At 36.3% G+C, this 25,842-nt stretch overlaps 1 protein-coding gene across 1 annotated transcript; it reads left to right on the forward strand.

Moving 5' to 3' along the window:
- The first annotated feature begins 440 nt into the window (after nucleotides 1-440).
- On the forward strand, nucleotides 441-25,842 carry TIPRL (TOR signaling pathway regulator). Its single transcript, XM_074266531.1, has 7 exons — nucleotides 441-651; nucleotides 10,210-10,389; nucleotides 10,952-11,051; nucleotides 12,369-12,500; nucleotides 19,268-19,363; nucleotides 21,657-21,719; nucleotides 25,663-25,842. The coding sequence occupies exons 1-7, from the start codon at nucleotides 548-550 to the stop codon at nucleotides 25,810-25,812; spliced, it is 825 nt and encodes a 274-aa protein (XP_074122632.1). The 5' UTR covers nucleotides 441-547; the 3' UTR covers nucleotides 25,813-25,842.

The raw sequence follows: 25,842 nt of genomic DNA on the forward strand, positions 1-25,842 counted from the left end.
TCCCGCTTTCCCACCCTCCTCCTCCCTCCCCGGCCCGGGGAGAATAGACTGATCACAGAACTTTTACTTGGAAGGTGAAAGGGAAGCTGTAACTGACCTAGTTTATAGCGAAGAAAAAAAAGGGAAAGTGATGGGAAGGGAAAGGTACACCTCCGGCGATAACTTGAGCCCCGCCCTCCGCATGCGGAAACCCTTGCGATGACATCACCCTATGACGTCACCGTGTCAGCGCCCTCCCGGGTCCAGGCCACGCCTCCCAATTCCTCTAGCTCCGCCCCTCCTTTCCTTTTCCTACGACTTCCGGCGCGCCACAGCCTCGTCGCGCAGGCAACCTGCTCCAGGAAGCGGAAGGAGGAGGCGGGGGCTGGGCGACCGGCAGGAGGGCGGGAGGACGAGGGGGCCCAGGGTGTGGGCTGGGTCGGGCCGGGAAGCGGAGCGGGGCGGGGCTGGGGATGGTAACGGCTCGGGAGAGGAGGGGGAGGTGGGGGCGGGGGAGAAGGGAGGCTGCCGCCGCCGCTCGCGCAGGTTCCGCGCCTCCACCGCGGCCATGATGATCCACGGCTTCCAGAGCAGCCGCCAGGACTTCTCCTTCGGGCCCTGGAAGCTGACGGCGGCCAAGACGCACATCATGAAGTCGGCCGATGTAGAGAAGTGAGGTTTGGGGAGGAGAGGGCGCTGCCGGGAAGCTGGGCGCGGGCCGGGCGTGGGCTGGAGCGGGGAAAGGGGCGGCCGTTCTCGGTGCGGCTCCCCGCCCCCGCGGCACCTCGAGGCCCGCCTCGGCGGCGGCGGCTGCAGAACGGCCGGCGGGGCCGTGCCCGGGCGCAGCGAGCGCGCGTGCCACAGCGCGGTTTGACAGTCTCCCTCTGCACCTCCTCCGCTCCCCTGCCTCTGCTTTTTGGGGAGGGGGCGTGCTTCGTGTGGGGCCTGGTGCTAGCGGGACCTCAGCTTCTACATTTGTAAAACTTGGGGTTTCCACTGATTATTGATGCACGGTTGCGCATCTTTCGGCTGTGCAGCCGGAGTCCCCGGAAAAACGGGTTCTCGTCCGGCCTCGGACGTTCACTGGCAGTGCTGCCTTGGGCCGGGCTTTTAAACTCTCCGAGCTCGGGGCTACTGATTCTGACTGCAAATAATGAGGAGTTGCTAATTTGCATTTGTGGGGAGGAGTTTTCACCAAAAAAACCCCACAAAAACCACCAAAAAAAAAACACTAACCCAAACCAACAAGTCTTCGTGGATAGTATTTCTAGGTTAGTAGTTTCGGGCTACTGTTTAAGACTAAAATTAGGAGTTGTCAGTGTGTGTTGATGGGAGGAGGGGTGTTTTCACAGTGGGAGGTTCTTTTTGAAAAAAAAAAAAAATCACAGGTCCTGACCAAAAGCAAAAAAAAAACAAATCAACTTAAAACAGATTTTGTACATAGCTATTGCGCACAAAGTGCCTTTGACACTAAAAAAGCACTAATCGTTCATCTTATCCATGCTACTGATTGAGAATGTAAATTAAGAGTTTCCGTGGATTGGTGGAAGAAGTTTTCACACTGGGAGTTCTGTATACTAACAAAATCACAGTACCTGCTTCTCTCCTCAAAGAATAACAATAGTAACCAAAAAACCACCAAAAATCAGAACAACCAACACAAATTTTACTTATAGATGATATTTTCTGCATATTCATGCATTTGGCAATGTAGAGAATACATCTCACTAGAAATGAAGCCTGTGGAAACATGGGAGGTGGTACCCTAATGTCTAAGTAATTATTAGTACCCAGTCCTCAGGCTAGTTTCTTGAAATAAATGTGGGTATGAGATTTCAAAAACGAACTTGAATGTACAATGATGCTCTTGCCTTTATTCAGGGTGTCTCCTATGTCTGCTTTCTTAGGAAGTGTTTTTCCTTCCTCACATTTCCCCCTTTTCCTCCTGCCTTGGCTTCTGTCAGCTGCACTCAAGTAGCTCTCACTGAGAAAATGATAAGGGTGGGAAAGTAAGGGATAACAACCTCGATGTTCTGTGATATGCTGAAAATATAAAAAGGCCTGTGTTTTGTAATGCTTCTTTGGAGGTTCTGTGGAAGAATATGGAAAAGAAATGCACAGGATTTGAAAAGACATGGATGGGGCTTTAGTTCATACTAATCCATGGGATTACAAATTCACTGAAATATACACCAGAACCCCTCAGTATAAAGTAGTATGTAACATACAAGCCTTGCTACTTATTAGAGGCTTATTAAATGGTAATTGAATTGTCCTCTCCTAGATGTTGAGGCAGGTTTTGATAGGATACAGTTTGGTACTCATTAGATTTGGTTGAAATAAGATTTAGAGAAATTGTAAGACAAACAGTTTTGAGTTTGGTGACCAAAAAAATTTAAGAGACTCTGGATAATTGATCATTTTATTAATTATGCTGGCAGATAATAAAAGGTGTCTGTGGCCTTGGAAGAGTAGGTTTTCTTGAGGCTGGAAATCCACCCTGATTGGTTAACAAGAGAATTAACATTATAATGAGAGGTGGGCTTATTTTAATGAGAATGATCATTTAGTCTTAGAGAAATTGATCGAATTATCCAGACCACTCCCACCTAGGGCAGTCAGACCTGGCTGACTAAAACACAGTAGGCTGGATTTCACTGACCTAGTATAATATCTCTTTACCTTTTCATCTGATCTGAGTTTTCCCATTGAGGTGTGTCTGCCCAAGATTTCATTTCTTTGAGCTCTGCCCTTCAAAACTGACTGAATAGCTTACAAGGAATGAGGAGATAGAAGTGTGTATGTGGAGAGTACCTGAGTCCTAATTTGGTAATTGGTTATTAATGAAAGAGATTCATTTTTCTCAGTTGTAATAAAAATCCTCTGGTAATTTTTATATAGGAATATATCCTTAGGTAATAAAGCAATTCAGTAGCCTCAGCCATCTTTAATACCCCATAGAACTCAGTCTTTTTAGACTTTTAGACTTAGATTTCTTTTTAGAAATCTTTTTTGAGAATCCAAAATAGCTGTTATAGAGCTTATGCTCTAAGGTGGCAGTTGTCCGATTCTTTGGTTTCAGGACCTTAAACATTATTGAGAACTTCTTGATAGCTTTTGCTTATGTGAGTTGGCTCAGTAACTAATACAGTAAATATTAATAGATATAACATTTATGATGTTCCAGGCAGTGGGCTAAGCTCTAGGGATACAATGAACCCACAGAACAAAAACAATCCCTGCTCTCAAAGAGTTCATACTCTTAAGAACATACAAACAACTATTTTCAAACAAGCTATTCAGATTAAGGACTCAAGAAGGCTTTTGCAGAAAATGGGGCTTTAACTGAGATTGGAAGGGAGCCAGAAAGTGGAGATGGAGAGGAGAGCATTTCTTGTTTGAGAGACAGATGGTGAAAATATTGGAATCATGACATGGAGTGTCCTGTATGAGGAATAGCAAGGAGGCAAGGGCCATTGGCTCTTGACAGTACATGGAGGGGAGTAAGGTGAAAGAAGCCTAGAAAGGCAGGGAAAAGCCAGATTTGTGCAGAGTTTTGAATGCCAAGCAAGATTTTATATTGGATCTGTAGGTAAAAGGTTGCCACTGGAGTTTATTGACTAAAGGGTTGGAATGGTCAGACCTGTGCTTTAATTTGACATCTGCAGAGAGGATGGGAGACTAACCAGCAGAATAGGCATGGGAGTAGTTGCTTTGCCAAAGGAGACATGAGGGTGTATAACAGCTCCTCAGTGTAAAGAGGAGAGGACTTGACAATTGATTGGATATGAAGAGGTGAGAGTTAGGAGGATGACACCTGAGTTTTGAGCCTGGTGACTGGGAGGACTATGGGAAGTTAAGAGGGGAGAATTTGGGGTGAAAGATAATGAGTTCAGTTTTGAAGATGCTGTATTGAATTGAAGATGTCTAGGAGATGTTCAGTTCAAGATGTCTAATAGGCAGTTGGAGATTTGAGACTCTTAGAGGGTCGGACTGGTTAAGTAGTTCTGAGAGTCTTCTGCAAAGAGATGATTGAAACTTTGGGAACTAATGAGATTATCATCTGAAATGATAGTAAGGGAAAAGATAAAGGCTGCTGGGTGGTGCAGCATATGGCATGGAGTGCTGGCCTAGAGTTGGGAAGACTCATTTTCTGAATTCACAATGGGCCTTAGACACTAGCTGGCTGTGTGACCCTGAGCAGCTCACTTCATCCTGTTTGCCTCAGTTTCCTCATCTGTAAAATGAATTGAAGAAGGAAATGCAAAATACTCAAATATCTTTGCAAAGTAATCCTCAGTTGGGGTTCCAAAAAGTTGGATATGACTAACAATTGAACGCCACCAAAAGACAAAAGGCCTCTAGATAGATGTTTGTGAAATAAAGGTTATAAAGTATATGAAAAGCATCTTAATATTATTTTGAGTGTAATTTTGACCTCAAAGATGCCCAGAGATCTCTAGATTATATTTGGAGTACTTCTGTTTCAGGATAAGTGTTTAAAAAGCAGTAGGTCACATGACTAGAAACCTACTTGTGTGCATTTTGTTATCAATTTTTTTACAATTACTAAATGAATCAATGCTGCTGTTTTTATTCCTGCTGGCAGTCCAGTTGCAGACAAGTGATTAAGTCTTACTACTTCATGTGCTAATTATATATAAAGTAATTGGTCACCTGGGTTCTAGGTCTGGAATCCGCTTTATTTTCAGAAATGTTCAGGCTACCTTCCCCCCCCCCCCCCAATTAAAGAGCATTTTTTGGTTTTTACTATTTCTTTCAAAAGCAGAACTTTGCAGGGAGTACATACATATTTTATGCACACATACATATATACATACATAGATACATAGGGATATCTGGACATCTATCTATGTGGCTATATACTTAATATATGGATATCATTCAGTAATTTTAGTCATGTCTGACTCTGCATGACCTCTTGTAGGATTTTCTTTGGCAAAGATATTGGAATGGTTTGCACGTTTTCTTCTGCTTATTTTACAAATGAAGAAACTGAGCAAATAGCTTTAAGTGATTTCTTAAAAATCACAGAGTTAGTAATTTTCTGAGGCCAGATTTGAACTTAGGAAGATGGGTCTTCCTGACTCCAGGTTTGGCACTCTATCCTCTGTGTCACCTAGCTGCTCAATGCACATACATATAGTCAATCCTCAATTTTCATAAAGTAATATTCATAGAAAATATCAAAGTTTAAAAAAAATAAGTTGAACGTATTCTTCTTTAGAACATATTTTTTAAAAATTTATGGGTAACTTGTTTGTTCGTTGTATTTTCCATTATATCAAATAAAAGGTTAGAAAAGAAATTCTGCAAAATTAACCAACATATCAAAAAAGAACTGATGTTATTTGCAATATATCACATGTCTGGTCATGCAGTTCTGGAAAAGAAGGAAAAATGAGGTATCTTTTCATACTTTTTTCTTTGGCTTGGTCAGAATTTCACAGAATTCAGTTTCATTTGGTTTATTATTGTTGCTTTTTACATTTACATTGCTTTAGTCATTGTGTGTATCATCTTCCTGGTTCTGCTTCATCACTTTGCATCAGCTCATAGAAATATTCCTGTGCATTTTTGTATTCATGGTCTTTGTTTTTTAAAGCATGATAAAATTCCCTTACATTCATGTACCACTATTTCCTTAGCTATTTCCTAACATCTTTATTTTTTTATACCAAGTTCTAATAAATTGAATTATCTGGTTTTCCATCATATAGCACAATTAAAAATTTAAGGAATTATTGCAAAAGCTGAAAAGCCAGTACCTGGGATGTTTTGTATTAGAACACAAATATTCAGTATTTGATAGACCTATTTAGGTAACTTCTATGTGCAACACGAGACATCTAAACAGCACAAAGTAGTGGTTAGAAAGAGATCTCAGAGCAGGAAGTTAGGAGTCAGAACTGGTTTTGAGTCCCAACTTTTCCTTATACTACTTTCTCTGTGATCTTGGGCAAATCATATAATCTCTTAATGTACAAGAATTCTTTTGAGACTCCTAAATTACAGAATAGTTAAGGAAGTTTTCTCTAAGGCGCTTTTTATGCCAGTGAAATCACTCATGGGATTAATATAAATGCAATGTGTGTGTGAGGGGAGATAGAGAATAAAAATAAGAATCACCTTTGGAATACTGAGAGTAGTTCTTATCCTGGGATTCGAGAATTTGTTTTTTAAAAAATATTTGATGACTATTTTAATATAATTGGATATCTTTTTATTCCTGTGAATTTTACTTTATGCATTTAAAAACATTCTGAGAAGGGATCTTTGAGTTTCAGAACCAACAAAAAAAAGTAAACCCTTGGCTTGGAGTATACTAGAAGATAAGTGTCATAATATAGGACAGAATGTGATGTTTACACTACAACATTGAGATAGTGGGAAGATTAATTGAGAAGCTAGGGTAGTATATAATTAGTATATTTTTAAAAGTTATAAAGAATTACATAAATATTAATGTACAAAAGCTTTGACTCAAGGAGATAAATTTCAGTTATTTGGAAAGTATGCTTCTAGCATTGCAAATATTTACCCTATAGTGGATTGATTGCTGTCTAGGAGAGAAGGGAGAAAAATTTGGAATGCAAGGTTTTGCAAAGGTGAATATTGAAAACTATCTTTGCATGTGTTTGTAAAAATAAAAATCTATTATAGAAATGCAAAAAAGAAAGAAAGGGAGGAAGAAAATATGCTTCTATGACAGCCTCCTTAGAAGTACCAAACTTAGAATAAAGAGATTAAGCTGTGAAGTCTGCTTCATTCATTTCCTAGTGATGTGGTTACCATAAGATCATAGATTTAAAACTAGAAGGGACCTTAGTGGTCTTTGAGGCTCAGGGGATGAAATGACTTGTACAAGGTCACACAGTAAGTGACTGAAGTGTGCTTTGAATCCAGACATTTTTTTGGGAGGGAAAATTTTAATTTCAAATCTGTATCTCTACCTCCCTTTGCCTCCCTCTGGTCCCCTTCCATTGAGTAATGGAAGAAAAACAGCACTGCTAAAAATCTGTATTTAAAACAAATTCCTGTGTTTGCCTTGTATAAAAAATATAATTCTCACTCTATAGTCATTTATCCTGGGTTAGGTGGCATGTTTTGTGTCATTTGGAATCATGTTCGATCATTATGCTTGTCACAATTCCTAAGTCTTCCAGCTGTTTGTCTTTACAATATGTTTATTATTATAAAAATTATTCTCCTGACTCTGCTCACTTTATTTTATAGTCAGTTGACATGAATTTTGCCATGTTTAATGTAAACATCCTTTTTTATCATTTCTCGTAGCAGAATAATATTGAATCCAGTTTGGCACTAAGTGATTTCGCTCCCCATCTAGGACATGGTGCCTCTCCTGGGTTATCTTAGAGCTTCCCTTTCCTCATCAGTTTAATGAGGATACTTTTTTTTTTTTTGTTAAAGAATTCATAAGATTATAGATTTAGAGCTAGAAGCTAGAAGCGACTTTGAAAGCCATTGAGACTAAAATAACTCTCTTGTTTTGCAGATGAGAAAACTGAACTGTTTGTTATCCCTAACTATCTAATGATAATTTCTTCCAAATGTACAATATCAAGTCAGTCCTCTCTCTCCATTATCTTGACCACCACCTCCCTTTAGACTCTGATTGAGACAGTGTAGGATTCTAAATCTTGGGAAGAATAGTGCCCTCAGAGCACTATTCTTCTAACCCAGACCCCAAAGCCATCATTGTGGAGAGTGGTCCCATTTTCTCATCCCTACAAGAAAAAACTGCTAACTTAACTGCTTGCAACAGAAGCCCTCCTGCCCCCAGACACCTGGTCTTGCTTCCAGCCTAGCCCTCATAGGCTTGTCATCCACAGGGAAGTAACTTCTGTGGAGAAAGGGCTAGGCATTTCCACTAAATGCCAGCCTGGTGCCCCATACACAGGGCAGGCAAGCTGGCTTAGTTGAAGTAGGGCCTGAAGGAGGCACCAGGTTGCATGTCCTAGGCAAGTCAACAGCACTTCTCCCATGATCCCCTCTGGTCTACCACGTATCCTCAAACTCTAATGGAGGCAGCCCAGGACTCTGAACTTAGGATCAAGAGCTTTGGGACTAACTTTGCAGTTTAGCACCTGCTATCAATGTCCTGGGAAGTAACTCCTGTGGAGATGAAATTGGGCAACCGCTCAGCCAGGTGTTGAAACCATAGCTTTTGAAGATACAAAAGAAAGGTCTTGTCCTCAGAGTCCCATCAAATATCCAAATATAAGAATCTGATAGGATTTTATTAGTGGTAGAGACATTAAAGAGAGGCAGTGCCTAAAGTTACCAGTGACTTTTCCATTTGATTTGCAGTTGAAATCTTCCCTATTTGTGGGCTTCCCCTATTGGAATGTGAATTATTTGAGAGGAGGGACTCTTGTTTTCCATTTGTATAGGAAATTTTATTTTTAGGTTCTATTTCTGTCCTGCTCTTTCTGCTGTGCTTAGTATAGTTCTTTGCACATAATAAACTTAATCACTTTACTTGCTTTTGGGATACACTATTATTTGGTCACACTTTTCAATCTATTTAGACCCATTATGCATTCCCTGAGGGTGACCAATGACATCCACATGCTTCTTTGCCCAGAAAAATAATAATGTTGAAAATTTAGCCCTTTGTTTTATAGAGAAATTTGAGGTCATTAAAAATATTGCATAGTTTCCCAAATACAGTACAAGCTATTCTTTTTAAGGAAAAAAATTATTTAGATATACAGAAATGGAAAGAGCATACTTTTCAGGTGTAATATATTTCTCTTGAAATTTTCAAGCAAAGGTTGGGTGGCTGCCTGTTGGGTGTGTTGTAGATGTGGATTCTTTCACTATGGTTGAATTAGATGGTTGACTGAAAGAAGGAAGGAAGGATGTTAAGTGCTATTGCCAAGTACTGTGCTAGCTATTTACAAAATGTCTCATTTGATGGCCACTGGGAGACTTATATTGAGGGAATTAGGAAACCTCTCTGCTGGACATTCTCCATTATAGTGACAAACACCCTTCATAATCCTATCCCTTTTTTGTTTTCCTCATTTTAATCACAGGGTCCTTGAACAAAAGTATCTCTTGAGATCTTTCATTAAATCTTGTAGAATTTTTAACGTGTGAGAGTTACCTTGTTGGAAGAGCTTCTTTAAGGTGGTATTTTATTTACTAAATCAAATGCTTTTTTGTAGTCAGCAAACAGTGGGGTCATTAATTCTCTTTGTCTTTTAGTCACTTGTGTGACTGTAAATCTGGTCTCCTAGAGAATATAGTTTGTGGAAACCTTCCTGGTCCCTTTATTTTATATATAGATTGTTATAAATACTTAATAGAAACAGGAAAGTGGATATGTGAAATGCATTTTTTTTGGGGGGGTGATAATTGTGTTTCTCCTTTTCTCCCCAAGGACTTTGGATAGGCTTCCTTCTTTCAAATATGAGAATTGATCTAGTATGACATTTTAATACATTAGAAAGACTACAGGTTCTAGGGTCAAAAGATGGGTTCAAATCCTGTCTCTTAAGATTAGTATCTGGGTGACCTTGGCCAAGTAATTTTTCTTCCCTGGACCTCAATTATCTCAGCTGAAGTGTTTTTTTCAAGTTCTAGTTTTGTGATCCTGTAATCTTTCAGTGGCTTTAAAATGGTTTCTACCTTCAGACTGGAATGCTCTCCCTCTCATCTCTACTTTCTGGCTTCCTTGTCCCACCTTTTTCAAAAAAGACTTTCCTTGTCTGTCTCTTAATTCTAAGCTCTTTCTTCTGTTGATTTTTATTTTATGCCATATTTCACTTGTTTTGTACATCATTGTTTGCATGCTATCCCATGAGTTCCTTGAGAAGAGAGACTGTCTTTGACCTTTATTTGTATCTCCAGCACTTAGCACAGTACATGACACATGATTGTCACTCAATAAATGTTTGACTGACAGACTTACTCTGTATTTCCTAGGTCTGACCCAATTATTCTTTTTGGGGTTGGGTGTGTGTGTGTGTGTGTGTGTGTGTGTGTGTGTGTGTGTGTGTGTGTTTTAAGTGCATTGCTTTTCCCCTTTAAAAACATATCCTAGACTGATTTTGGGAGTTCAAATGTGTACTTTTAAGATATATCATACATAGATTTTTCATTCTTCTATACAATATTGTTAAACCAAAAAGGTTGAGGGCTAACTATAACAAAATAATATTTGATTTTGGTCATATGCAGATTGGCTGATGAGCTACATATGCCATCTCTTCCTGAAATGATGTTTGGAGACAACGTTTTAAGAATCCAACATGTTTCTGGCTTTGGAATTGAGTTCAATGCGACTGATGCTTTAAAATGTGTAAACAACTACCAGGGAGTGCTTAAGGTAGCATGTGCTGAAGAATGGCAAGAAAGCAGGTAAGAAACAGTAACTGGATTGGAGTATGTTTCATTAGAGTAGACAGTGAATTTTCTTATTAGCTTTCCAGACTCATCAGTTGACTCCACTATAAAATAAAGGCAACTTTCAAAATAAACAGTCAGAGCAGTACTTATTTCAGACTTAGTGTCTCTAAATGAAGTACTGTACCTAAATAACTGTCCTTCTCCTTTGACCTCAGTAACTATTTTTGAATAACATACTTTGGTACTTCTGATTAAGGATTATAAAAATAAAAGGTAAAGCTTTTTTTATCAGCATTTATTTATTAACTGAAAAACTCTGTGGAGACTGAAAATAAGTATAAAATATGGTCCCAGTTTTTGTGTAGTTTATAGTCTAATGTAAAAAGTTAAATAATAAATGATTTCAATAACCATTTGAATTGTTTATAATAGGCAGAAAAGAGTTTACATATCAAAGTATTTAGATGTGTGAGTTGGTTAGAATCATTTGTAGAATATACTTTGGAAGGATATTTAGATATTTTTATCAAGTTTTGTTCTGTCACTGAATGCAATCCTCTGTTTGATCATTGAGGACGGAGGGAGAACACTCCAAAGAGATTATTAGACCATATGATTGGACCTATACAACAGATTACAAAGGAACATTGCTTGGTGAAGCACTTAAGTTAAAGGTAAACAATTCTTTTCCTTTTTTTGTGTTGAACTGATTTATTTTGTTTCTTCATATTTAAGGTCACTTACCATACTAAAACAATACTTATTCTCTCATCTTTAAATCTTTTTTGTAAAATTTTATTCAGGGGAAATATGTTTAGATTGGATTGCTTGCTATCTATGGGAGGGTCTTGGAGGAGGGAGGAAAAAACATTTGGTACTCCAGGTTTTGCAAAGGTGAATACCGAAAACTATCTGTATGTTTTTGGGAAAATAAAAAGCTTTAAAAATTTTAAAAATAAGGATTATCAGAATATAATAAAATAACCAAGTTCATTCTTTTTTTCCTCTAATAATTATTCTGCTTTATGGTGGAACACTAGAAAGTGACTGTGATTTTCAAAGTTAACTAGTCAGTGGCAAAGACCATATCTAATCTTTAATGTCTGTGTGTGACAGCCAGATAGAATGCTACAGCCCTTTTTGACTGATTTTGAACATGATTCACCTTTGTTTTATAGCTTTCAATTTTTAAAAATTTTCTTTCCAATGTTTTGTATGAAGTTACATGTGCCTTCTTAGTGGAGATAGGGTTGAGGGGTATGGATGAAGGAAGAAAGAGACTCTAGAACCCAGACTAGAAACTGGAAACTGAGTGAGTGCTCATCAATTGTAGAATGGCTGAATAAATTATGATATATGAATGTTATGGAATATTATTGTTCTAAGAAATGACCAACAGATTGATTTCAGAGAGGCCTAGAGAGACTTACATGAATTAACGCTAAGTGAAATGAGCAGAACCAGGAGATCATTGTACACTTCAACAACAAAACTATATATATATCAATTCTGATGGATGTGGCTCTCTTCAACAATAAGATGATTCAAATCATTTCCAATTGTTCAGTAATGAAGAGAGCCATCTACACCCAGAGAGAGGACTATGGGAACTGAGTGTGGATCACAACATAGCATTTTCACTTTCTATTATTGTTTGCTTCATTTTTGTTTTCCTTCTCAGGTTTTATTCTTTCTAGATCTGATTTTTCTTGTGCAGCAAGATAACTGTATAAATATGTATACATATATTGGATTTAACATATACTTTAACATCTTTAACATATATTGGAGGGGATGTGGGGGAAGGAGGGAAAAATTTGAAACAGAAAGTTTTGTAAGGGTTAATGTTGAATGATTACCCATGCATATGTTTTATAAATAAAAAGCTATAACATAAACTAAAAAAATAAATGTTGTATATTAATAAAATTACATGTAACTAAAGAAAAAGAAAATGTTAAATAATGAAAAATATTTTCTTTTCTTTTCAGGTTGTGCCTACAACAGATCACATAGATACAGAAAAATTGAAAGCCAGGGAACAGATTAAATTTTTTGAGGAAGTTCTGTTGTTTGAAGATGAACTTCATGATCATGGAGTTTCAAGCTTAAGTGTGAAAATTGTGAGTATAGTAATTGCTTTTGCATATAGAATTATCCATGAAGCCATTACACTTTAAATGTGACATTTTTGTTTTGAGATTATGCATTGTGTGACTAACAATATAAAATCTATACATTTGGGAAATTTTTATGTGATATTAATGATTTTGATTATCCATATATAAATACTTAACATGTTTTTGTAGTCTGTCCATTATTGAACTTGGAGAAAATCTCAGATAGGTAACACTCCTCAATACATTTTGATATCTGGATATATCTATTAGTGAATGTAGGTTCTTATGTCTGTAAGATGATGGTGGAAATGCACCTTGTGTACAAAGGCACCAGATCCTCCTTTATCCTTCCACATTCTGTCTGCAGACATAGAAATGAACAGCAAAGAAGGGAGGGAGCCAGACTTCCTTCCTTCTTTCTGGTAGCAACTAGTGGTTGGTAAGTGGAATTATAAATTATTTTTCAAAGTGTTTTAGAAGAACTTTGAATTTAGCTTTCTAATTTTTATTATTTATTTGTAAATCTCTTATTTATTTATTTTTTTATGTTGTTTGCTTCCTAAATGTATCCTGCTGGAACTCTGTCTTCCCAGAAATCAGCCGGAGTCAGGATCACTAAACGTCTTTATTCTTGATCTTTTACTGTCAAAGTCAGGGGGTTAGGTCTAACAACCTCACACATACCTTCCTCCCTCAAACGCCAGGAGAGACTGACCCAGAATCTGCATCTCAATTCCTCTTCCTCCTCCTACCCTCCCACACATGCCACTTCTCCCTCTTTGTCCCACCAATCAAGTCAGCACAGAACAGCTGGGGAGGGTCAACCTTCAAACAAGGTAATAGGGAACTGACCAATTGGCAATTAGTCTCATGTGCTCCATTATCCAAGTGCATTTGCTCAGTACTAGCCCTTTATAGTATCCTACTTCTGTTCCCAGTATCTTGCATAGCAATTTACACAATAAAAAATAAATATTTGTGGACTTGGATTTGTATGTAAAAGTCAGCTTCTTTGAAGTTTTTCTAAGTTTAAAGCCTAATTTTGTACTCATTGTTGATGTAATGCTTCTTGAGTATTCTCAGATATGATTACAGAATATCAAGTTTGATATCCAGATAAGCTACAGAAAAAAAAAAAAGGGTGAACTCTTATGAATGCTGACTCTCTGAACTTTCTTGTAAGATAGTGTTTTAAGGATCAGATTGGGTCTATCTCTGAGGGACTAAGCTGAGAGAAAAGGGCAAAATCTGGACTCTTGCCTTTTCCCCAATCAAATATGAAAATCCTGTTTGGGATAAAAGGACCACTTTAAATGTGATTTTGACTATAAGACTTTGATGGCTTTAGCTAGAAGAAATCTATCATAGACTTGTCTGTATTACTTATAAGACAATACTTATCTACATTCCCTTGTATTTATATATATCCTATTTTCCATTGCTAGATAGAGGATAATCACCAGTATTTACATAAGTACTTTAAAGTTTACAAGATATTTTATGGATTCCCAAATCTGAGCTTTACAAAGACCCTGAAAGGTAGACATTATAGGCATTATAAGATTAGAAAACTGAAATACAAAGATGCTAAGGGACATGCCTACTATGGTCACACAGCTTGCAAAGCATAAAAAGTGAAATTTGAACTAACTGCAGCCCTATTTCTAATGTCTTTCCTCCCCAGCTCATCTGCTACCAAGTTGACAAATTGATATCCCTAAAATATAGCTCTGCTCATATCTTTTTCAGAATCTTCACTAGTTCCTTATTATTTTTAGGATATTTGTCTTGGAAACCTCTCAACATCTGACTCCTACTGACCTGAGCCTTATTTCTTGGTATTCCCTTTTATATACTGTGTTCCAGTCAAATTGGCCTACCAGTTCTTCTCCATGAAAAACATTCTATTTTTGCTGCCAGGCCTTTGTATCTTGTCTGGAATGTGTTCATTGTTCACCACCTTCTTGTCAAACCTAGGGGTTCCTTCAAAATGCAGCTCAGGTCCCCCCTTGCATCCATGGCCTTATCCGATCCCCCTATCCCTCCAATAGTGTTAGCTTCCTTTTGAAGTTACTTTGTGTATGCCTATCTTGACATTCTAAAATCTTATTTTAAAAGCAACTCAAAAGTTTTAAGTGAACCTTGGGTTTTTCTTTAGACATTCCCTAAAGCAATGAGTTAATGTAGACTTTAATTTGTGGTCAAAAGGGAGTGTTTTGGGAAGAGGAGTCAGATGAGCAGATCTGTGTGGAATTTAGATGTTTGGGAGAAGCAGAGGAATGAGGGAGAACTACTGGAAGCTGGCAGGAAGGAAAGCATTGGGAATAAAATGAGCCTCGTGCTAGCTGTCTTCTTGGCAAGTCTCATGTGCTCTATCCTATCTAAGGTTTCTCCGTATCCAACTTGTGTTCTTTTCCTCTTGGAATTGCCTTATATTAGTTTGTATCCATGTGTGCTTGTATGTACATATGTGTGTACACATGAGTTTTTCCTCTAATAGAATGCACTCTTTTTGGTTGCCAGTGAAGAAGCAATATAAAATTGTAGATGGGAGTGGAGAAAGAGGGAGGGGGAAGTCTGTAAGCTGAGGAGCTCTTGATTAAAATTCTAATGACAAAAATTATTCTGAGGAAAGAACTTAGCAACTGACATTGTTAAAAGTAGGTGGAGGTGGAACCAAGTTGCAACCCAGCTGATTTCTCCCAATATTCCCCTCCAAATAAATTTAAAATAACTCTTCAAATCAAATAATGCAATCACAATTGTAGGGCCAAGAGGAGTGCTACAGGGCTGCAGGGAAGCAAGGGTCCTTCCTGGATAAAAACCAGAGTATAGACTAGGAGAGCATTGACCACACACACATCTTATTTGGAAGCACCAAGAACTTGCAGATCCTCAGAAGTAACTCAGAAAAGAGAAGCACAAAAAAGCCTGAAGCTTGGGATAGTGCCTCCCCAACCCCAAATAAGCAGAGCCCAACTTCAATATATGAAGTTCTAAGTCAAGAATTAGGCTGGAAAAAAAACTTGGCAATTAAAAGCTATCACAGTAGTAAGGAAAACTAAGACACAAACTCAGATGACAATGTGAAAATCTCTTCAACCAAATCCTCAAAGGAAAATTCTGACCAAGCCTAAAAAGAATTCTTGGAAGTGTTAAAGAGAGAATGATAGAGAAAAAATTGGGAAAAGAAATGAAAGTGATATAAAAAAATGAGAAGAGAATCCATAATTTGGTAACTGAAGTATAAATACTGAAGAAAATAGCACCTTAAAAAGGAGTGGTACAATAGGCATAAAAATTCATTGAAGAAAAAAACACCTTAAAAAGAATTGGCCAAATTGGGAAAAAAAAAAAAAAAAGATATGAAAGCTCACTGAAGAAAATAATTGCTTAAAAATTAGAATTAGGTAAGTGAAAACAAAAGACTATGGAGACATCAAGAAATAATATACAATTAGTAATCATAATTGTTAGTTTGAATGGAATGAGCTCACAAAAGAAAAGCAGCGGAATGGATTAGCAGTCAGTGAAAATATAAAAGTGAAACACTTAGAAAGGCACAAAATTAAAAGGCTGGAGCAGAATCTTATGCTTTAGCTGAAGCTAAAAAAAAAAGGCAGGGGTAGCAATCATGATCTCAGCAAAAGTAAAAATAAATCTAATTAAAATTTAATTTGATAAAGAGGAAAACTACATTTTGCTTGCTAATAGGCAGTATAGACAATGAAGTAATATCAAAAAAAGTTTTAGCAGGTTTATCTGGTAAAGTCCTTATTACTCAAATACATAGAGAACTGAGTCATATAAGAATAAGAACCATTTCCTAAATGATAAATGATCAAAGAATATAAGTAGGCAGTTTTCAATAGAAGAAATCAAAACTATTCATGGTTATATAAAAAAAACCTCTAAATCACAAATAGAGAAGTGCCTATTAGCAATGATAGGTGTTGGAGAGAATAAGGAAAAATAGGTATATTCATACTTTTGGTGAGCTTGTGAACTGGTCCAGTCATTTTGAAGAACAATTTGGAACTGTGCTCAAAGAACTATAAAATTGTGCATTCCCTTTGACCCAGCAATACTAGGTCTATACCTTAAGGAGATCAAAGCATTTATAGCAGATACAAAATACAAAGGCATTTATAGCAGTTTTTTTTTGTGGAAGCAAAGAATTGACAATTGAGGGGATGGATGGTCATCATTTGGGGACTGGCTGAACAATTTGTGGCAAATGATTATGATGGGAGTACTAGTGTGCTTTAGGAAATAATAAAAAGGGTCATTTAAGGGAAGGGGGAATCAAACCAACATGGAATGGCACATATGGACTGATGTAAAGTATACTGAGAAAAATGACACCATTGTGCACAGTCATGTTGTAATGATGATCAACTGAAAGATTTGGCTACTCTGATCAATACAGTGATCTGAGAGAATTCCAAGTGACTCATGCTCATCTCTAGAGAGAGAACTGATAAACTGAGTATAATTTCTTGCTTTTTTGACAATATAGTTAATATGGAAATATGTTTTGTGTGATTCCACATGTATAACTGATACCTTGTTTGCTCAGTTGCTGGGAGAAGGGTGGGAGGAATGTAAAGAATTTGGAACTCAAAATTTTTAAAAATGCTAAAAAATTTTGGAAAAAAAATTTTTTTTTTTTTAAAAAGGGGGAAACAACCTACAGATGATGGAAGGAAGATTAGGTAATGGAGGTTGAAAACAAAGTTGTGTTTTTCTATTATACAAATACTATCAGACTTGATAAAGCTAAGAAGGAGCTGAGTCTGGTGAGTCAAAGTAAAGATAATTAGAAGGGATTTTTAAATACTCTTGGGGAAAAGAAGAGAATCAAAATTAAGGAGAAGATCAAAGTTGGCCTCTGAGATCTTGTGATTGAGTGATTCACTGAAGAATTTGGCGTTAGTGATTCTCCATAGTGGGGGAGCGGTGTGAAGCCAAGAGGGCAGAGTCTTTTTCTGAGCTCTTTCCCACAACCCTCACACTAACAGCAAATCCAGCCTCTGAATTAGTTTTGGAGTGACAGAACCCATGAATATGAGAGTGTAACAAATTACCAGCAGAAGATAATTGTAAAGATCTCCAGAAAAGGTCTGGAGGGCATGGAGGGAGGGGGGCCAAGCGCAAGAGGGGCCAAGCACAGATGTATCAGAGTGCAGGCAACACAACTACAGCAGTGTTGGCTACTTTGCCCTGGTTGCAAGCCAGTAGATCAGCAGAGAAGTTATAAAATATCCAGCACACATATAAAAGGCAAATAGTAAACCGCCAAATGCCAGAATTTCTTGGGACCTGGCCACGCCCACCTGTCACCGGAAGTCAGTCTGCACTGACCTAAGGCAGCTGTGGCACTTATACAGGAAGCTTTGATAATTTTCCCCTTTCCCTAAAAAAACCAACCAAACAAAAAAAACAAATCAACTTAAAAAAAAAAATGAGCAAAAAAGGCAAAAAGAGCTCTGACCATAGACAGTTTTTATAATGAAATAGAAGAATGGGTTTCAAACATTGAGGTCACTAAAAGCACATCATCTCTAGATGAAGCCCCAGAGGGTGATATAAATTGGTTCCCATCTCACAAAGCTTTGGAAGAAATTTAAAAGCATCTTAAAGAGAGCTAGAAGAAAAATAGGGAAAGGAAATGAAAACTTTGCAAGAGGGTTTAGAAAAGGAAACAGAAATTATCTGAAGAAACACCTTACAAAATAGATTTAGTGAAATGGAAAAAGCATGTCCTTACAAAATAGATTTAACTATTGGAAAATGGAAATGTAAAAAAGAAAACTCCCTGAAAAATGGTAATTTTCCATAGCATTGGAACCAGCAAGGTTGGACTTTTATCTTTCTTCCATTTTCAAAATTATCCAAGATGAGTACATTCTTTTTCATAACACACTTGGTTTACTTTGGTGATTTTAGCAATTTGCTTATGAACTATTGGGAAACATTGATACGATGCACAGTTAGGCTAACCTTTAGCTGTATCAATTTGTGCCTTTTCAGTGGTATTAAGCTAAGAGTAGTTTGGGGGTCTTACATCTAATTTTGTTATAGAAGGGAATGGCAGAATGGTTGTAAGAGACTAAGTTCCTCTTCTGACAGTAGAGATGACTAATGATGCATTTTCTTTGTATTAATACAGGTTGATCCAAAGAGCTTTTCTGCTTAAATGGTTCTATGTCACAAGGATTTTAAGAATAAAATTAGAATAGAAATATCCTTGAGTCTTTAAATTAAAAAAAAAAAATCAGTAATACAGGTGGGACCCCAAAACCTTAATGAAGTTTTAAATTAGTAAAGTTATAAAAACCGTGTTAAGACTTTGTGGGGCCCTGTATCACTGCTTTTCCCAAGCTGTTTAAACTTCTTTTTATTTTTATCCTGTTTTTATTATCTTTATGGCATAACATTTTACAGATTCGGAAGCTGAGGCATAGATGGTTGTGATTTGAATAAGATTAAATGGTTGCTGTTAGGATTAGGGTCTTTCAGCTCTGATTTAGCATTCTTTTCACCAAAGCCTTACCACCTTTATCTGTCTGTAGTTTTGGGGATAATAATACCTGTAATGTGTATTTCAGAGGGTTGTAAGAAAAGCATGTTTTTATGCTGTCGAATGGTATATATTAATTTTGAATTCTTCAAAAATTCACTACCGTTGTCAAAATATGCAATAGGTTGAGAAGCGTGGCTCAATTTTTGCTAAAATATATAGCAGTATACTTACTTTTCTCTTTCAGAGAGTGATGCCTTCTAGCTTTTTCCTGCTTTTGAGATTTTTCTTAAGAATTGATGGTGTGCTCATCAGGATGAATGACACAAGGCTCTACCATGAGGTATCTTAATTCTTATGTGAACTCTTGTGTACGATTAGAATGAAAACCTAAGTAGTTTAAAGTTAATTTTTTTCAAATAATATGCTAATCCTTCTTAATCATCGAGGTATATTTTGTGAAGTTTTTTGTTGTATTTAGCGTTATTGAAGGCTTGAATCTTCTTGTCATTTAATTTTAAAATCTAGTAGTTATAACTTTCTCTAGGCATGGAGTTGGATAGATGGGATTTACATTTTTTGGATCTTACATATGCCTATGCTGTGCTTAGGAAGAGAGGCAGTTTAGATTAGTGGATAAAGAGCTAGCCTCGGTGAGGAAGACCTGTCCAGTCTGCCTCTGTGAGGTCATAGCTCTATGACCCCTAAAAGTCATTCTCTTGGTGCACTTGGAAAACTAAGACTATAAATGGGAAAGCAGAGGTCTCCCTGCATTAGGAGAGGGAATTTCATCACTAGCAATTCCCTAGGCCAATGAAACCTACAGGGCTGATTCTCACCCAGCTCCCCAGAGTACTTACAGTACAAGTCAGTGAAATATTTTCAACCATTTATAAAATGAATACAAATTTGTCTTGGTTTTGGAATTATGGACTGCATGCCATGTTATGGTTAATGCTTCTACTATATAATTATAATGACCAAATTTGGACCCAGAGAAGAGATAAGAAAAACCCGTTTTCTCTCTTTTTTGCTGCGTTAGAGAGCGATGATTATGGAATATTGAACATGCCAGATGCAGTTGATGGGTTGCTTGGATTTGCTTTTTTCTTCCCTTTTATTTTAAAGTTCTTTGACAAGAGATGGCTTATTAGGGAGAGGAGGCAGGTCTATTTTTGAAATTAATTTAATGTAAAAAAAGCTATCAAATAATAATAAGAATTCTCTCCCACAAAAATTTAATGCTTCTGAAATTTTTATCCATACTTCAGAAAAACCAACTCTGCAAAAATAACTTCTTAAGTTAAGCACTTTTTAGTTTTAGAAACTGAGTGATTAAGGCAGAAGTTAAACATGTAAAGATGGTTTCTAAGAAGATATTGAGAGTGTTCATCTTAGATTACATAAGTATTTATTAATTACATTTATCTTTGCTTCCTGAATCAGTAGCTCCATAACAGTCTTAAATTTTCTTAATATGATTTGAACTTTGGATTTGAGGTTATGTCATGTTTTAGAGAAAAAATTTTCAGAGTTGGAATTCCCTTTTCTTAAAAACTTGGGATAATTAGGTAAGAGTTCTTTTTCCTTGAAAAAGAGATATATCCATCAGTTTTTTTTTTTAAAGTTTGGTTCCCATCTCCACAACTCCCCCATCTTCTTAAATAAAAGAAAAACGAAAATATCCAAAAGTATGTACTGTGCTTACAAACACCACACACAAAACAATTCCAGAATAACAATCTGATAGATACAGAGAATGTGGTAAACTTTTCTGCTTCAAAGAGAGAGACATCTTTCTTCTTCTTGGAGTTTCATTCAGAAATAAAAATCATATATGGAAATGTTTAAATTATTGTACATATATAATCTATATCAGATTGCTTTCTGTCTTGGGGAGAGGGAAATAAGGGAGAAAAGAAGAAAAAAATTTGGGACATAAAGTCTTACAAAAATGAATGTTAAAAACTACCTTTATATGTACTTAGAAAAAACCAAAAAACTGTTAAAGTGAAAAATTCTTTTTTAAAAAAAATTATACTTTAAGCACTTTAAATTGTTTGTTAAGAAAGTCTTAATGTTAAGGGAAACAGATCTAGAAGTATCTTGTGATATGTAACACAATGAATCTATATTAGAAATGAAGGAAAAGGAAAATTTGTATTTTATTTGGATTACAAATAATAGTTTATGTAGATGATGAGGAGCTCTCTCAATTTTAAATTTAGGAGTAATATTTGGATTCTTATTTAGTAAAAGATGGAAGAAAATATATTACCAGTTCCTGATTAGGTAGAATAATAATGTCCTTTGAATTTATAATGTCTATATATATTATGTTGTTTTTGTGGTTTTGTTTGTTTTTGTTACAATAGTCTTGATGATTCAATGTTTGTGGTGTTCCTATTTATTTGCTTACATTAATTCATGTGGTTCTTTTGTGATGTCAATTACTGGATTTGATAATTGATAATTTCTACTCTTTGGGTTAAAGAAAATAAAGGGGAGTCATGATCTTTTTACAAAGCAAGTTGCCATTATCAGGCTAGATGTTTCTTTCATAACTTGTTAAAAAATTGCATATGTATAAAAGAAGATGTAAAAATAAGTACTTTTTTTATTTTTATTTTTAATAGGCTGACAAGACTTATATGTTAAGAGAATACACTTCAAGAGAGAGCAAAATAGCAAATTTAATGGTATTGTATCTAAACTTCATTTTTTAAAAATCTAATTTTCATGTTAAGTACTATAAATTGTATTAATATTAAGTACTATGATAGCATGTTATCTTTGAAAAAAGGATTATTGATTTCATTATCCTTAATTTCATCTACACACCTGACTTTGTTGTTCAATTGTTACCCCATGGTCTATAGCACTCTAAGCCCTTCTGTCTTCCACAATCCCCCAAAGTTCGTCCAGGCTCATGTTTGTTGCTTGCATGATTCTATCTATCTCATTTTAAGTATTTAAGCTTCAGTTTAGATATTTGGCCTTGCAGTGAATAGTCTGAATTAATTTCTTCAAGTATTGACTTGCTGTCAAGGGACTCTCAAGAGTCTTCTCCAGCACTACAATTCAAAAGTGTCAGTTCTATGGTGCTCAGCTTTTCTTACAGTCCAACTCTCACCATCATACATTATTCCTGGAAAAATAGTAGTTTTCACTTTGTAGACCTTTGTTGACAAGGTGCCGTCTCTTCTTTTAATGTGCTGTTCAGATTCACCATAACTTTCCTTCCAAGGAGTCACCATCTGCAGTAATCTTTGAATCTAAGACTATAAAATCTGATGCTGTTTCCATTTCTTCTTTATTTGCCAGAAGGGGATGGGATCAATTGCCATTATCTTAATTTTTTGTTGTTAAACTTCAAGTCAGCTGTCATTCTCTTCATTAAGAGGTTTCTTAATTCTTCATTTTCTGCCATTGGCATGGTGTGGTCTGCGTGTCTGAGATTGTTGATATTTCTCTTGGTGAATTTCAGAATCTTTTGACTCATCCAGTCTGGCATTTCACATGATAATACTCTGCACATAACAAATAAGGTGACAAATTACAGCCTCCTCATATACCAGTCAGTTGTTCCATGTTTGGTTCTATCTTGCTTTTTGGCCCTCGGGAGACAAGTAAGATGGTACTTCCATCTCTCTGAGGACTTGCAACATTTTGTTGTGACCCATAGTCAAAGAGTATAATGAAGCAGGAATAGATGTGTTTCTGGAGCATCCTGGTTTTTTCCATAATCCAGTGAATGTTGACAATTTGGTCTCTAGTTCCTTTGCCTCTTTGAAAACCAGCCTGCTCTTCTGGGAATTCTCGGTTCACATATTGTTGAAACCTTCCTTGCAAATCTTAAGCATAGCTTTGCTGGCATGTGAAGTGAGAGCAATTGCTTGGTAATTTGGACATTGATTGGTATTACCTTTCTTTAGGATTAGGATGTAAATTTATCTTTTCCAATGAGTTTTCCAAATTTGCTGGGATGTTGAAGGCAGCTCTTTAGCAGCAGCATCTTTTAGGATTTTTAATAGCTCAGCTTGAAGGCTCTTGCCCATCCTTAATGCTTCATAAGGCCCACTTGACTTCATTCTCTGGGATATCTGCCTCTAGATCAGTAATCCCACTGTTATGGTTATTGGTGATGTCAAGATCTTTCTTGAATAGTTCTATATATTCTTGCCACCTCCTCTTCTATTTCTGTTGGGTCCCTACTACTTCTCATGCTCATTTTTTATGAAATATTCTCTTGCTTTTTCTTGAAGAGATCTCTTGGCTTTCCTATTGGATATTTTTATCTATTTCCTTGAAGTACTAATTTAAGGAAACTTAATCTCTCTTTGCTAGTCTTTATATTTCTGCATTCAATTGAGTATTTCTTTCCCTTTTTCCTTTTGCATTTCTTCTTTCCTCAGCAGTTTGTAAAGTCTGATCATATACCATTTTACTTTTTCTACTATTTTTCAGGGAAGATGATTTTTGTTTTTGCCTTCTATACAGTATTGCAAACTTCTGTCTTGTCCTTAGTTCTTCTGGCTACTAGAGCTAATCACTTAAATCTGCTGATCACCCTCTACTTCATATTCATAAGAAGTGCTGCTTAGCTCATAACTAATTATATAATCTGAAGGTTTTCTGCTTTCTTAATTTTGAGTCTGAATTTTGCAGTAAGAAGCTTATATGAACCCCAGTTAATTCCAGGTCTTCTTTTAATTGACCATAGAAAGTTTTTCCACCTTTACTTGCAAAGTCAATTTAATTTCTATATTGACCATATGGTGATGTTCATATGTAGATTCATCTTTTGAGTTATTGAAAAAGAGTATTTGCTGTGATAAACAAATTATCTTGACAAAATTCTATTGTTTTTTTGCCTCATTACAATTATCTTTTGATTTCCTACTTTCGCATTTCACTCCCCTGTTATGAATGTGATATCTTCATTTGGTGTTATTTTTAGAAAATATAAGTCTTCATAAAACTAATCAATTTCAGCCTCTTTGGCATCAGGTATAGACTTGTATTGCTATAATGCTTGGATTCAAACATATTCTGTTATTTTGGAGATTTTACCACAGTACTGCTTATCTAACCATTTAATTAGCTATGAGGGCTTCTCCTTTCTTCTAAAGGATTCTTGCCCATAGTATATTGCATATGTAGTGATTATCTGAATTAAATTCACCCATTCCCATCCAGTTAAGTTAATTGACACCCAAGATGTTAATGTTTAATTTTTACATTTCTTGTTTGACCACATCCAGTTTACCTTGGTTCATAGATCTTATATTCCAAGTTCCTGTGTTATATTGATCTTGATAGCTTTGGAATTAACTTTCATCACCAGATCCTTCTGCAGCTGAACTTCCTTTTGCTTTTGGCCCAAATGCTTCATTAGTCCTGGAGCTATATGTCCTTGTCCTCTTCCCCAGTAGTGTGTTGCTCACCTTCTGACCTGAGAGTCTTTATCTTTCAGTGTTAAATCTTCCATCCTGTATCACTACCTTGTTGTGGTAAAGGGTTTATGTAGCTCAGTAAAACCATGAGCTATCTTACTTACCCAAGATGGACAGGTCATATAGTGGGTTCTGACAAAGATGATCCATGAGAGAAAAAAATAACAAACTACTATAGTACCTTTGTCAAGAAAATCCCATGGATAGTGTTAAAATGATCAAAGGTTTGTCCAGCAATACTCTATTCCATAACATGTATATATACTTTGCTGAGGGACAGATAGGAAATAGAACACATGCATGGTTTTTGGAGTTGGAAGGGACCATATATCATTTGGGCTGACTCCTGTGTTTTTTTTTAACAATTGAGGATAATGGTATCCAGAAATAAAGTCCCTTTTCTAGTATCACAGATTTGGGAAAGTACTCCTCAAGGACTAGAATTCAGGTTTCTGACTTTCAAAGAAGTGTTTTTGCTGTCTCAGCAAACTATCTACCATGTTCTTTTTCCACCAAATCTTAAACAATATGACACTTAATAAGAATGGTTAATTCAGTGTCCCCCAAACTATGCTATAGATATAATCTGTTTTAGCACATTGTACTGATATCCTTTAATAATTTTTCCACTGTGACCTGGTAACATTGCCCATAGACCTTTTACCCTGAGTTGTTGAAGGAAGTAATTCACACAAGTGACTTTGAAACAGAAGTCTTTTAAATTTGACCTTTATTTGAAAATCCAAATTTGTGTTCTGTAGCACTATAGAGTTTTAGAAAAAGCATTTGGATTTTGTTTTTTATTACACATCATTAATTGAGATCAAACAGAAAACTGGGAAGATAAGACCTGGAAGTCACATAATGATTTGTGGAATTAAAACTGTGTGGAATCCAGTACAAATTAAGTACAGCACTTTGTTTATACCAAATGTATATTAATAAATTTGTTAAACTAAGTTTAATTCAATATAGTGATTCCATTTGAGGAAAACTAATAGCATAGCTTGGAGTATCAGAGCATCTCTGATAGTGTTGTAAAAGAAATTCATCTCATTTTCTGGAATTTGGTATGTATATTTAGGGTTATAAATTCTTGAACAAATTCCTTAAAGTAAAATATATTTGTGAATGTACTGTAAAAATGGTATGTAAGAAAAACTAATTCACTTTATTTGTGTCCTAGCATGTTCCACCAGCCCTCTTTACAGAGCCTAATGAAATATCACAATACCTACCTGTAAAGGAGGCAGTCTGTGAGAAGCTGGAGTTTCCAGAAAGAATGGATCTCAACCTTGTGGCAACACAGGAAAATACATGCATGGAATCTAAATAAAATGTCATACAATATGAGCTCTCTATGGAA

The sequence above is a fragment of the Sminthopsis crassicaudata genome, chromosome 4, assembly GCF_048593235.1.
Source record: "Sminthopsis crassicaudata isolate SCR6 chromosome 4, ASM4859323v1, whole genome shotgun sequence".
Taxonomy (NCBI): Eukaryota; Metazoa; Chordata; class Mammalia; order Dasyuromorphia; family Dasyuridae; genus Sminthopsis; species Sminthopsis crassicaudata.